This window comes from Salminus brasiliensis, chromosome 11 (genome assembly GCF_030463535.1).
Source record: "Salminus brasiliensis chromosome 11, fSalBra1.hap2, whole genome shotgun sequence".
Classification (NCBI taxonomy): domain Eukaryota; kingdom Metazoa; phylum Chordata; class Actinopteri; order Characiformes; family Bryconidae; genus Salminus; species Salminus brasiliensis.
In genome coordinates this window covers 33,796,628-33,809,617 of record NC_132888.1, presented here as the reverse complement: position 1 = coordinate 33,809,617, position 12,990 = coordinate 33,796,628, and the positions used below count along the sequence as shown (strand labels likewise).

At 36.9% G+C, this 12,990-nt stretch overlaps 1 protein-coding gene across 1 annotated transcript in view; it reads right to left on the bottom strand.

Annotated features, from left to right (window-relative positions):
• Positions 1 to 1,549: 1,549 nt before the first annotated feature.
• Positions 1,550 to 12,990, bottom strand: part of strn4 (striatin, calmodulin binding protein 4) — a 26,743-nt gene continuing 15,302 nt past the window's right edge. The window contains exons 7-18 of the mRNA XM_072690694.1: positions 11,888 to 12,044; positions 10,577 to 10,672; positions 10,107 to 10,225; positions 9,727 to 9,902; positions 8,121 to 8,168; positions 7,894 to 8,015; positions 7,349 to 7,516; positions 7,016 to 7,156; positions 5,263 to 5,361; positions 4,987 to 5,073; positions 4,687 to 4,867; positions 1,550 to 4,465 (exon numbers count right to left, since the gene is read on the bottom strand). Of these exons, the coding sequence (XP_072546795.1) occupies positions 4,698 to 4,867; positions 4,987 to 5,073; positions 5,263 to 5,361; positions 7,016 to 7,156; positions 7,349 to 7,516; positions 7,894 to 8,015; positions 8,121 to 8,168; positions 9,727 to 9,902; positions 10,107 to 10,225; positions 10,577 to 10,672; positions 11,888 to 12,044 (1,383 nt within the window). The 3' untranslated portion in view covers positions 1,550 to 4,465; positions 4,687 to 4,697. The remainder of the gene's footprint in view (positions 4,466 to 4,686; positions 4,868 to 4,986; positions 5,074 to 5,262; positions 5,362 to 7,015; positions 7,157 to 7,348; positions 7,517 to 7,893; positions 8,016 to 8,120; positions 8,169 to 9,726; positions 9,903 to 10,106; positions 10,226 to 10,576; positions 10,673 to 11,887; positions 12,045 to 12,990) is intronic.

The window sequence follows — 12,990 nt, the reverse complement described above, 5'->3', positions numbered from 1 at the left end:
TACTGCTAAATCACTAGTAGGAAGCATGCACACAAATCTTACATGTGTCTAGTTTAACCATGTTTTGGCAAAAGGCGGCTTATCCACAGGGGTTTCTTCAAAGAAGATAAGTTTCAAAGTTTTACTCTGTCACAATTTTCTTACTCAGAAGGACAAAGCTGCTGCAACTAGGTTGAGAGATGGTAAGGAGGTTTCATATTAAAACAAACAAAATAAATGAATACCCAAAAAGGGTCAGGCTAGGTTAGGCTAAGATAGGACAGAGGTTTTCTATAATGCTCTGCTCTGACGCTGAGTTCTCAACAACAACAAAATCTTTCCTCAGTCTTGACTTTATATTAAACAACAGCCTACTTTTATGAACCCTATAAAGTCTTCTAGGGTGACATCAGCGACAAGATGTTTCTGTAGTGTCTGCTGTATTTGGGGCCAGATGTGCAGATTTCAGAGCACTAATCATTAAGGCTGCCTATAGAAGTGCTTAAATAACAAGGTCGCTAAAGTAATAAAGCTTGTTCAGGTAGTACATTTCATGCCACTGGCACAAAGTGCCTTCATGCTGTGTTTAGTTTTCACCAAATGTGTGTGCATTATGGCCACATCTCCACTTTGGTCTACTGTTTCAGAAGTCTTGTGGTTTGTGCAAATGCCACTTTGCAACAGCCATGTTCTTTTTAGAGAGAATTGGCTTTTTCTTGGCAACCCTTCCAAACAAGCTTTTTTCAAATTGTACTGCAATGGGCTTGAACTTTTAACATGCTAACTGAGGCCTGTAAAGTCTGCAAGGTAGCTCTAGGGTCTTTTGCATTTTCTGAGCATTGTACGGTTCAACCTTGAGGTGAATTTGCTGGGACGCCTACTTCTGGGAAGATAAGTAGTACCTGACTGCTCTTTGCCCTCTTAATTCCTATGAATAAGCTTTAAGAATGTAATTAATTTCACGCACTTATGAATTTTTTCTTGTTTTTGTTAAATAATGATGGGTGTAATTTCTTTTTCCCCCATGACTGTATTAGAAAAACCTGGATTTCCTTGAATGTTTTTCTGAAACCTTTACAGACTTCGTTGACGAGTCGCCAGTGTCTTTGATGTTTTGGCGACTGGTTGCTTTTCTGTATTTATTTATTTAGTGTGCTTGTAAAAACCTGGTTACAAGCCCTGATTGCAAACTTCATTATAAGTGATTTTACCATTCAAGAGGCCTGAGGACTCGAGAGGGCGGTGTCAATACTGTTAATTTGGTTAATTTGTTCTTTAAATAAGAAGGGGGGGGGGGGGGTCATTACTTTTGCACATCTTCTTTGCTGGATTACTTTGTTCCATAAATGCAAAATAATTTTTAAAGATTCTCTTGATCTAATCTTAAATTGTTTTAACACTGCATTTGTCAGTTTTAACCAAAAACAAACTACTAAATTATAACTAAATTATAAAAAGAATCAGTAAGAGGCTGACGTTTTTCCACAGCAGAATAAATATTTGTGTGCACTGTATAGACACATGTCTTGCATACTGAAAAATACAAAGAACAAAAGGCACACTTTCATCGTACTACATAATATGTAGAAAATCTTTATTTTATTCCAAACAACATAACACAAGACCTGCACATAAACGGAAATTGAAGAACAGGGAAACTTTGTAAGTGTATCATTTTAATTCAAGCTAAAATACAGTTCAAAAATGTGTAACAAAAAATAAATAAAAGGCAGGTCTTTTATTCCTTGGAGTTAGAGCATAATGTTTAAATGCAGTTTAATGTGATTTACAATATATCACACAGTGATAAATTGCAATTTAAGAAAACCCATAAAGAATAATCCTTTTACCTTGGCCTTTGACTGCCTTTTTTGTCATAACTCATAACCAGTTTATTAAACTTTCCCCCGCCCCTCGAAACAGCTTTACTCTGCATGTTTCAATCACAAGCAGGTTCTAAGCCTAACAGTAATAAAAATAAAAATAAAAATTCATTAGGACATTGTTTTTTACAATTTATTAACTGGAGTCACAATAATAATGACATTTGAAGAAAAGCAAAATGAGGGCGCAATGGCAGCCATGTTTCATAATATTTTCTTTCTTCAATAGTTTTAATATTAAAAAGCTAGTATGAGGTTTCAAAGATATAGAAAAGAGGAATGTGACATTTTCACACAGACTCATTTAGTCTGCAGTCTTTTGGAGAGAATATGATTATGAATGTAACTTTTTCATGTACAGATGTAGTGTAGCATGAAGCTAAACATTAGTGTGTAGTGACGTCCCTCTAAATGAAGGCAGCAAGCAGCAAGATAAGGTGATCTCACTCTGAACAACTGTTTGAATGTTAAATATGCTTTGCATTTAATATGCACTGACTGAGCAAGTAACATCCACCATTCCAGACAAAAGACATGGGGCCAGATTCATAAATCTTGGTGGTAACTAAGTGCAACTTTGTGGCACAGTAATCAAAGTCTTAGTTGCATGATGGCCAAGTAATAAAACGAAAGAAGCAGAACTACTGTTTGGTAAAATACAGCAACAAACAATGGTATCCAATATAAAAATAACTTCCATCCTCTTTAAAAATGTAAGAAAAGTAGAGAAAAAAGTCCAGATAAAAACTAAGCTTCAGCGCTTAAAACCATCTGCATGTTGCTCCGGGTTATTTGTAGTTCATCTAATAGTTATGATGTCTGTCATGAAAACAGATCAGAATTAGCTTTAAAATATATGGGCTCCTAGTGTGTGTATAAAGCATGAAGAGTTGGCAGAGAGACCATGCATGTTTGCAAATGAAGAAAAGATTGCAAAATCCATTTCAGTTTTTTACCAAGACATTTACTGCAGGGTTCTAAAACCTGCATAATTTTTGCAGGATGATGTATATGCGGTAGCATCAGTTTTTCTAAAAATGGAAACTTTTATGAACGAGCAAACATTATATTGAATACATTTGTTGTTAATGTCATGGTAAATCTGGCACTTTTTTATGAATCTGGTCCATGGCATCCTTTGTCTCCTTTACTATAATATTGATTTCTTGTTTGGAAATGGTCTCTCCTAGTAGGTAAATATTCCAGGATAAAAAGGTAAATGAGCAGAAAGACCCACATTACTGATTGACACCTAGCCTTTAGCTGCCACCCCACCCCCAACCAGTCCTACTTTAACACATTCTTGACAATTTAAAATTACAATTTTGTGAAAGCACTTATTCGTCACTCATGCATGTTCTAACGTCTTAGAACAGTAGTAATCTAAATAATCAAATGTGAAATAAAAAAAAATATGCTCCTGCAGAAAATGTCTTACCCTGTTCCACTATCAATATCTTCTAAGGTGCATATGGCACCTGCCTTACAATATGCACAATTTGTCTCCATCCTAAAACATATCTTGAAACATAACAACATATATTAATAAATAAAAACACATTACACAAACACATTTTTAAAAAAAAAATCACTCAATTGGCTGTCATTCTGATTTTACAGGAAACCGTGTACTGGATGGTACAACTTAGCAATGGCAGGCTAAGGCAAGGAATGAATACTTTCCACCCGCTTACACAAATAGTTCCCTGATTCAGAAGAGCTTAGCACCAAGATTTGAAAGACAGCTGGCTATGTACAGGGTATACGGAGATAGCATCTCAATTCACAAAACAGATCTTGCACTAACCCAGTCAACAACTGTTTGCAATAGGATGTTCCTTTACTTACTGAAAAGTGAGTCACTGGCCTATTGACTACTGCTTGTAATGTAACCAGTGTGGATATGAATAGTGATATGAATGGCAACCACAAAAACTCTTATTCAGAACATACACACAACAAGCAGACACACTAAAAACTTAAAACACATAACTACACAGATGACAGAAAGCTGAAAGTCTAAGGCTTTTTCTGTGCAGATGTGAGGCCAAAGTTAAAGCTATGATTTTTGCTGTACTGCTGACAATGTGGCAACTGAATGCTGAAAAAAGTTTTCCACATCAGTCTTTGGATTAAAATGCATTATTTGTTACTGGGTAAGACGGCTGTTCCCATTATGTAGGAATATTAGCTCATAAATAAGAATGTTTAAAATCCATACTGATTGAAATATTTGGAAGTGTTGTGATGGCAATAGCAGTCTAATTTGTCCTAAAATTACTGAAATGACTGTGTTCTCTTATGAGGGCGATGACCCTGTATACACACTAAGGAGCCTGCCTGAACAAGAACTAGTGCTTGTGCACATAACTTGTGCATTAAAACAAGTAGCAAAACTGTAAAACTGCTGTATTAAAAACCTATCATAACAGTACAGTCCCTATCACAATGTGTGAGGCAGCGAAGGATTATGAGCAATGGAGTCCCATGTTTATTACACAGGCAGTTGTGTGCCATTCCCTCTAAATGCATGTCATAGATGTGTAGAATTAGAAGAGTTGGCTTTATGTTTCACAATTCATGCCCAATAGTGAAGGTGTCCACTAAGAAAGAGAACAGGAAGAGAGGGATGAATAAATAGGGTAAATAAATGAAATAAGCAATAAAAGTTGGTATAACAGTTTTAGAGACACTTAGGCCAGTTTCTCCCAGGTCTGGCAATCCAACATTGAGACATGCATTCAACTAATCATGCTTAAAATCTAATGCAAAACATTATATATAAACTGCATTTGAAGAAATGGGTATGAATGTAAGTACAAACCAAGATTGGAGTCAGACAAAAATCTTGGCAAGGGCATCAGCTCCAGCGCTGGCAATAAAGGGCTGTGAAGGGTGGAAAGCCACATCATGGATGGCCTCGTCATGCTTCTTCCTATGAGCCGTGATTTCTTGCACACATGTCCGATTATCCAGCATCCACAAGCGAACTGAGCAGTCATGACCTGAAGGGTGAATGACTATATTGTTTCTCAACTGATTAACTTGAAACTTAAACCGCAAAAACGAATGGTGGCAAGTTACTTATTATTCTGCATTATATATTTTGTGTGTGTGTACATACTGCCAGAGATGAGGTAAGTGCCTTTAGGGTCTGTGGTGAGGCAAGTTACTGCATCCAGGTGAGCCACCATGGAATGAATGACTTTTCCTGGAAGAGGGAAAGAAAGAAATTAAGAAAGAAAAAAAAAAAAAAAAAAAAAAAAAAACACCACCACACAGAATATCTTGGGCTGACCATTATGAACATAGTTTTATAACAACACTACGACTGCTACTACTAATAGCATGATTATTCCTACATTAAAAGGAAATGCCTCTCAGTTAAACACACACATACCTGTCTTATTATCCATGAAGCGAATGGTGCGGTTCTCATGGGCAGTGATAGAGATTTGTTGGGACGGATGGCTGACCACACGATTAATCAGCTTGCTGCCTGCAGAGGGCATTCAATATGGACATGCTATATTAGTGCAAAGAAAACATACTACAGAAACAACTCCTTTACAACACATGAAACAGGTAGTTTTTAAATTAATAGTTTAAAACACTAATAGTTAAAAAGATGATCACATTAAGTATATTTATCTACGTATACTATACATACTGTACATATGCACTTTAAAAACACTAACCTTGCAGATTTACTGTGCTGGTGCATCTATTGACTTTGCAATGTTTGTTTGTTTGTTTGTTTGTTTGTTTTTGTCCCCTTCTAGCTCGATGGTCCTGGAGACCTGCTTTCTCGCAAACTTTAGCTTTAAACCTTAAGGACTACTTGGCTAGAAAATGGCAGACACAAAATGATTACTAAGTAATCAAACTATATTCAGAAGTGCTTCATTAGCTGAATGAGACGTTTAATCTGGGTTGGAGGTGAAATCCGTAAGAAGGAAGTTGTCAAGGAGAAGGGTTGCTAAACACTGATTAAACGTATTAACAAGTTTAGTTTCTAATCCACAAATCTACTCTTGGCTGAATGACGGGGCAGGCAAGAGCGCCAGTTAGAGCGCCAGGCTATCGATAACAGGGTTGTGGGTTCGATTCCCGGGCTTGGCAAACTGCCACTGTTGGGCCCTTGAGCAAGGCCCTTTACCCTCTCTGCTCCCCGGGCGCTGGAGTTGGCTGCCCACCGCTCTGGGTGTGTGTACTCACTGCCCCTACTGCACTAGTGTGTGTGTTCACTACTACAGATGGGTTAAATGCGGAGGACACATTTCGCTGTACAGTGTACACTGTACAGTGACAAATACGTGCACCTTTACCTTTAATTTCAATCTACTCTTGATAAACTTTAATACCACTGTGACATCTACTACCATTCTAGGACCATGCCAGCATCAGCCACAATTCTATATAAAAATTCAAACATTGCCAAATAGTTGCGTTCAGAAGTTTAAATACACCCATCATGAACATGAATGTCATTTGAGAACTGTTCTTTAACATATAGTACATAAAGGAATAAATACAGGGTCTAAATATACAATTAGCTTTGTAACGATTTTGTTATAATTAGTTATTCTTAAATTGTTATAAGTAGTAATAATTAAAAAAAAAAAAAAGGTAAATGTCCCTTAGCAGCTTGCAATTGACCAAACCATTCTGATAGCCATCAAGCTTTTGAAAGAATTCTGGTTGGATATTTTACCACATTTCCTGGCAAAATTAGTAGAGCTTAATTAGTTTGTTTGTTTCCCCGCATGGAGCCAACTTTTAAACACAGTTCACATATTTATCACAAGTCAGAACTTAATATAAACCTGCTTTTTATTTATTCCATAACCACCAGTGATGTGCGTTTGGTGCCACTAAAATGCTAAAATCATACATGAGTGCTGTATACAAGCACATTATTCCTGATCAGATGTTGCTATCTTATAAAGTGCAGGACGACTTACCAGACAAATAATCAGAAGCATAGTACAGAAACATAACACCTGGCAGCCAGTGTTAGAAAGGGCTGACAAAATATTCATAATAAATGCCTTTAAATGTGTACTTTACAAGGCTATCCCTGTGCTTCTGTGAAGAACTGTACTCTAGCACTCTTTTGTATTTGCAAAATTACAAAGGGATTCCGCCCTCACCATCCTTAGTTTGAGTCTCCAAGACCAAGATGCTTTGCTCTGTGTTGAGGTCGTAGAGGACAGTCTCACCTCCATCAAATGACACCACTGCCTGAGACAGGTCAGCATTCCCAAAAGCAATGGACGTGGGAGTACCATGTTCTGAGACAGAGAGGCGTGTCTTGGTGAAATAAAGTGGCACCAAAAATGTACTCAATTATTAAACATGTAATGTGGTCTAGAATAACTAACAGCTGTTAATTATGACAAAAAGCTTAAAATTCTCTTAAACTCTTAATAATAAACTTATCCTTTTAAATGTTACTGCATGCACAGACAGACAGACAGACAGACCTTTCTCTTTGTTGAAAACAGATTTGCAAGGGGAGGAGCTCTGGGGGTCCCAAATACGCACAGTGCCATCTGCTGAGCAGGAGGCTAGACGTTTCAGAGTGGAGGAGTATGCCAGATCCCAGACAGAATCTTCATGTCCCAATAGCACACTACTCTCAACACCTGGGTCTGTAGAACACATGCACAAAAAAACAACCCTAATCAAATGCATAATAAATCTATGAAGCAAGGGCTTCAAACATCTGAAGTACACCAAATAGGGAAATTATGTTTTAAAGATGAAGCTGTAACTGGGTTTCCATTTTAACAATAGCAGTATAGAATAGCAGTATGAACAAATGAATGGAGATCAATTGAACAGACAATGCTTTGCATGATTCTGGCTGTTCAGTCCTGTTTTCACATGCCTCTTGTGGAGCCATTAAGACTCCACAACAGCTTAGCTGGGATGTGTAATGAATTAAAACAAGAGCAAATGAATGTCGGTCAGACTAAAAGCTTGTATGATAAAAGCATCACCAGGACTAAGTATTCTCGAGACTTGCCATAGTTGTCATAAGGATCCACATTAAGATCTGGAATTTTCCAACAACGAACGCTTCCATCCAGACCGCCACTGTAGCAGGTCTCTCCTTCCTCACCCATGGATAAAGAAAGGACTGATCCACTATTTTCACAGACACACACATAATTCTGTTAATATACATAAGAAAACCCAAATGACCATAAATCAGTCTCAAATCCTAAGGTTAACTCAAACTCTAAAGCTCACCTGTGTGCTCGAAAAGTATAAACAGGCTCAACATCCAGTGCTGCATTTCTGAAAAAGAGAGAGAAGGAGCGACAGAGAGAATGGGCAGGGTCAAAACACAATATCTATATTAAGTATTAAATATCTTTAGACTTAAACATGCCAATAAATTTTTTTTATTGAGAAAGATCTGTGAAAATTGTCTTGAAAGAAAAACTATACACAAACATGTATTGTATACATCAGCAAAGATTTTACACTTGTGTTTTTTTCTTTACAGTGGTTAAAAGAAACTAAACTGCAAAACGTTGTAAAGTGTTAAATCTTTGCTGATATAATACACTTTATTATGTAAAATCTATGTACACATTTTAATTAAATATTACTTGTCTTCTCGCAGTGTCACACCTCAAATAAATTAACATACAAACTAACTTAAAATTAGTTATTTTAAATATAGAGTATAATATAGAGAGAGGATATATATGTATAAAGTATAAAATATATAAGTCTATAAAGTATAAAAAACTAGTGATAGTAATTATTATTTTTTTGATGAATGTTAATGAATATCAACTGTTTACAAACCTAAAGCATGTGTAAGTGCCAATTTATAATGACTACCTAATACTGAAGCAATTAGGCTATCTGACAGAACTACTTACTTACTGCCAAATTGAAGTCTGCTGGAGTGTGCTAAGAAAATATAGCAGTATTGTGAATAAAAAATCCAACCTCTTGCTCAAATAAAAAGGTTTGTAAGTGTGATGTGTTAATTACACATTATTTAATTATCTCATGTTGTGTAAGACAGCACGGGATAGTATCTCACAAGCTGAGGCCGGTTTATGTTTTGCTACATTCACAAGAACCAATGACCCTTCAGAATCCCATTAATGTGTGTTATGTCATAAATCAAGTAAATCTGTATAGCTCACTTTTAATGGATGAGGTCTCAAAGTTTTGGATATCTTTTTGATTCAACAAATGTGGTCTTGACTACTGCTCAATGTCTCTCACTTTAAAATAGCTCCTGTCAGATTGAGGGTTCATCAGTGGGGCAGATCCAAAAGTCGAACAAATTAGTTTGTAAAATCATTTGTTAAACTGTTAAAACCAATTAGTGCAGCTGCAGGCTGTAGAAGGGTCTGATGTAAATGGAAACAAAACACTTGCTTGTTTTCATTTGTCAACTGCTACATATGCTTTTACTTTATACATTATTATGTTACTTCATAGAGAACAGATCAATAAATAAAACTAAAAAATATAAATATAAATAAATAAATAAAATCTGGCTAAATAAATTAGGCCAACTGTTAGAAAACTGAGGATTAAACTAAAATAGGAACGCACTTAAATAAATAATTTGTAAACAAACAAAAGTTTACCTGTTTTTTTCCCCTTGTTTAATTAGGTGTTCCTAAGTCTCTTGCCTATACAGTAGCTTATAAGCAGCAGACCTTACTTGAATGTTAGCATATGAAACATTGTATGTCAGTCTATGATTCAGTGCATTTTGTAGATTAAAGAAATGCATGCATAACTGCATGCATTGCTGCATTCAATGGCAACATTTCATCATCAGTTCACCTAAGGCCAGACAGAGCTAGTAGTTAGTGCTTACTTTTTAGAGTGCATGGCCTTGTTTAGGTTCCAAAGCTTCAATGTGCCATCCTCTGAGGCGGTCAACAGCACTGCTTGAATGGGGTGAAAGGTTAGTGCTTGGATAGCGTCAAAGTGGCTTCGTAGCGTAAAGCGAGGATTCCATGTCTTTTTAAACTCCTCTCGACTGTCTTGTAGCTATGAAAGGGGAGAGGACAAGACGGAACAAGAAAAAAAGAAACGCAGAGGGAAAGATTTATTAATTAGATGCAAATATATATATAAAATACATGTAAACAATAAAAATGTAATGTAATTTAAAATAATTATTTACATTTTATGCATATGTGTTTAGTCAAAAGCTTTAAAACAACCCAAAGCAAGCACAAAAAAAAGACTTACATCATTACTGAGCTCATTGTCATTAGCAACAGTAAGGTCAGCTAGCTCGCCAAGGTTAATGTCCCCTGCTCCAACTGCATCCAATATGAAGACATCAGAGGAGAAACCCAGAGTGCCCCCTACAGTAAATTGTAAAAAAAAAAATTTAAGGTATTCTACTGGGCTAGGGCCTCTACAATGCACATCATCATTTAACATTTTTATTTGTTTTCTTCCCACTTCTTTGTCATCCATAATTACAAAACCCAGCAATCTGTTCACTTTGTACTGTATATTCTAGCATTGTTCACTACTAGCCAATTTTTACAAATTTAGAAATGAACAGTTATTTTAAAATAGAGACACAAGTTCTAACTGGATTTACTGTATAAAGAATAAAGTAAAAAAAAAATAGAAAAAACAAAAACATTGAGTAGGGCTGTGATTGCTATAGACATGCATTAAGAGAGAAGATCAAGGGGTGTGCTTACCTTCCCCGGAGCGACACTGTGCTGGGATAGTGGTAGGTGGGGAGGACTTTGGGGGGAAATCTGACATTATGCCTTGCAACTTGTTCCTGCGGTTCTCTAATCCAATATAGGAAAGAGAAACAGATCAACATCTGTACAAACACAACAGATAAACAATAAATGCAGAGTTGCTTTTAGTTACCCAAAAGGTAAACTGATTGTAAGGGATTGTTTGTACAGTCACTTGAATATTTTAAATTTAATTTAAATACCTTAGCACAACCAATATAACAAGTTTCTCCAAATTCAAATGCCATTTTTTAAGACTTGTGCAGTTTCAAAATTATTCAACCGAGGCTTTAGTACCTAGTAGAGCACCCTTTTGCTATTACAACCTACTGCAAACATAATGCATAGCCAGAGACCAGGTCCTGGCAACGTTCCTGAGGAAATTTAGCCCATTCTTCATGGGCAGTGGGCTCCAGTTCACAAAGAGTGTACTTACACTAGGCCCAGTTGCCTCGTACTGTGCACAAGCACAATTTTAAATGGGTACAGCCTTATTCAAAATGCATGTTTATCCCATAACAAAAACCCGTTGCTGAGTTTATATGCTTGCTCTCTACTTCTCAATACTCCAAGTCTTCCATATTATACTTCTATTATACTCCTCACTGTTTTCCCCCCTCTCATTATATCAAGAGGAGTTTATTTGAAAAATAGTGAAGTAGTCATATTTACCATCACACAGTTTACTTGTGGTTTATTCGGCACGCTGGTATACAGTACTTTTACATGCCTTATAAAAGTATTACTTAAATGTACACACTGTACAGTTGCACAATATTCATTCCTTATTCTTTATTACTGTACTGCCTAATTTCCGGTTAGGTTTAAATTCATATTTTTGTATTACTGTGCTGTATTGTGCAACTGCTACTGGCTGCAAAATTCTTTAGGGAACACTAAATGTATGCATGTATCATGTATGCATCTATCTATCAATCAATTATGCAACACAGCAATGTTGCATAATGCATAATGAGGTCTCCCCGTTAACAAACTATATACTATACTATACACCATAAAATGTATTACTAGCAGGTTCATAAAAAATGTTTGTAGGCAACAGCAATACAGCAATTTTTGTTTGACCTTCTGCATAGTTTGCCATACTTCAATAATTGAGCAAACCAAACAATGTTAGATTTAAATAAGAAAGGCTCCACCCAAATTCTCTATAACAATAATTTACAGCTGCTGTAGTGCCCCTGATTCTAATTTTAAAACTGTATATTAATTACCAATTGACAATTATATATTCTTTTATACCTAACTCACGCCCATCTCCTGAGATGCGTGCCTCCCCAGCTCCCTCACTCTCCTCTCCAGAGCCAAGGAAATCAAACTCATTAAGGGCATCTTCCGAGTCATCTTCATCTTCTTCATCCTCAGGGTCTAGAACTGTGGTCATGGATTCATCACCCATCTACACAGAAATAACGCATCTGATATTATGGACCTCGAATTCCTGCAGGACCAATTTGCTTGTCACATGTCACAAAAAGTGTAACCAAAAATGGCACATGAGTTTTTCTGACTGTGTGTAATCTAGATGTTGAAGGGGAATGTCAATACCCAATACCTGTAGCAGGGGACAGATATGCAGTCTTATGTATGTTGCAATACATTTGGATACACTAACCATTCTTTACTAAATTCTTCTTAAGATCAAAAAAAAGTTAGTAAGTTAAGTATCAGGTGTCATGACTGGCTAGGTTGTGACTCAGGGGGGTTTATACTCGCAGGGGATGGCTCGATGCGAGAGTGCTTTATTAAGCAAAACAAGGGGATAAACACAAGAAAACGCAGCAATATTACTGGGACTAATGAACAACCAAAACAAACGTGACAAAGGAACGTAGACAACACAAAACGCACACCTGAGGCTGGTGGAAACCTAGGGAGCTAGGCTAGAACAGGGAAACTTAACAGGGAGGTAAACTATGAACATAAACTATTGGCCATGCCAGCGGATAAACGGGGGAAATAACAAACAGCGCTCGTCAGGCGCAACAGAACATACTTGACGTGAATACGGAGCTGTGAGATCAGTCGCTGAACCCAGGAGGTGACCCACGAACAAAACAAAGTCTCAGTACACTCATGAACGGTAATAGCTGAGTAGAACACTGGAAACCCAAAGGACTCCCATGGACGTCCTCGTGAATCTCTAACGAGACGCTTGACTCAGTAGAACACTGGAAACGTGAAGCACTCCTACGGACGTCCTCGTGAATCTCTAACTAGACGCTTGGCTAAAGATACCAAACACAGACGCCAACACACCAGGTTGGATCAGGATGGTAAATTCTCGTCAGTGAGTCGGTTCGCGTTCGCTCCCTAAATACCGCCGCCTTAGGTGTTACAAATCA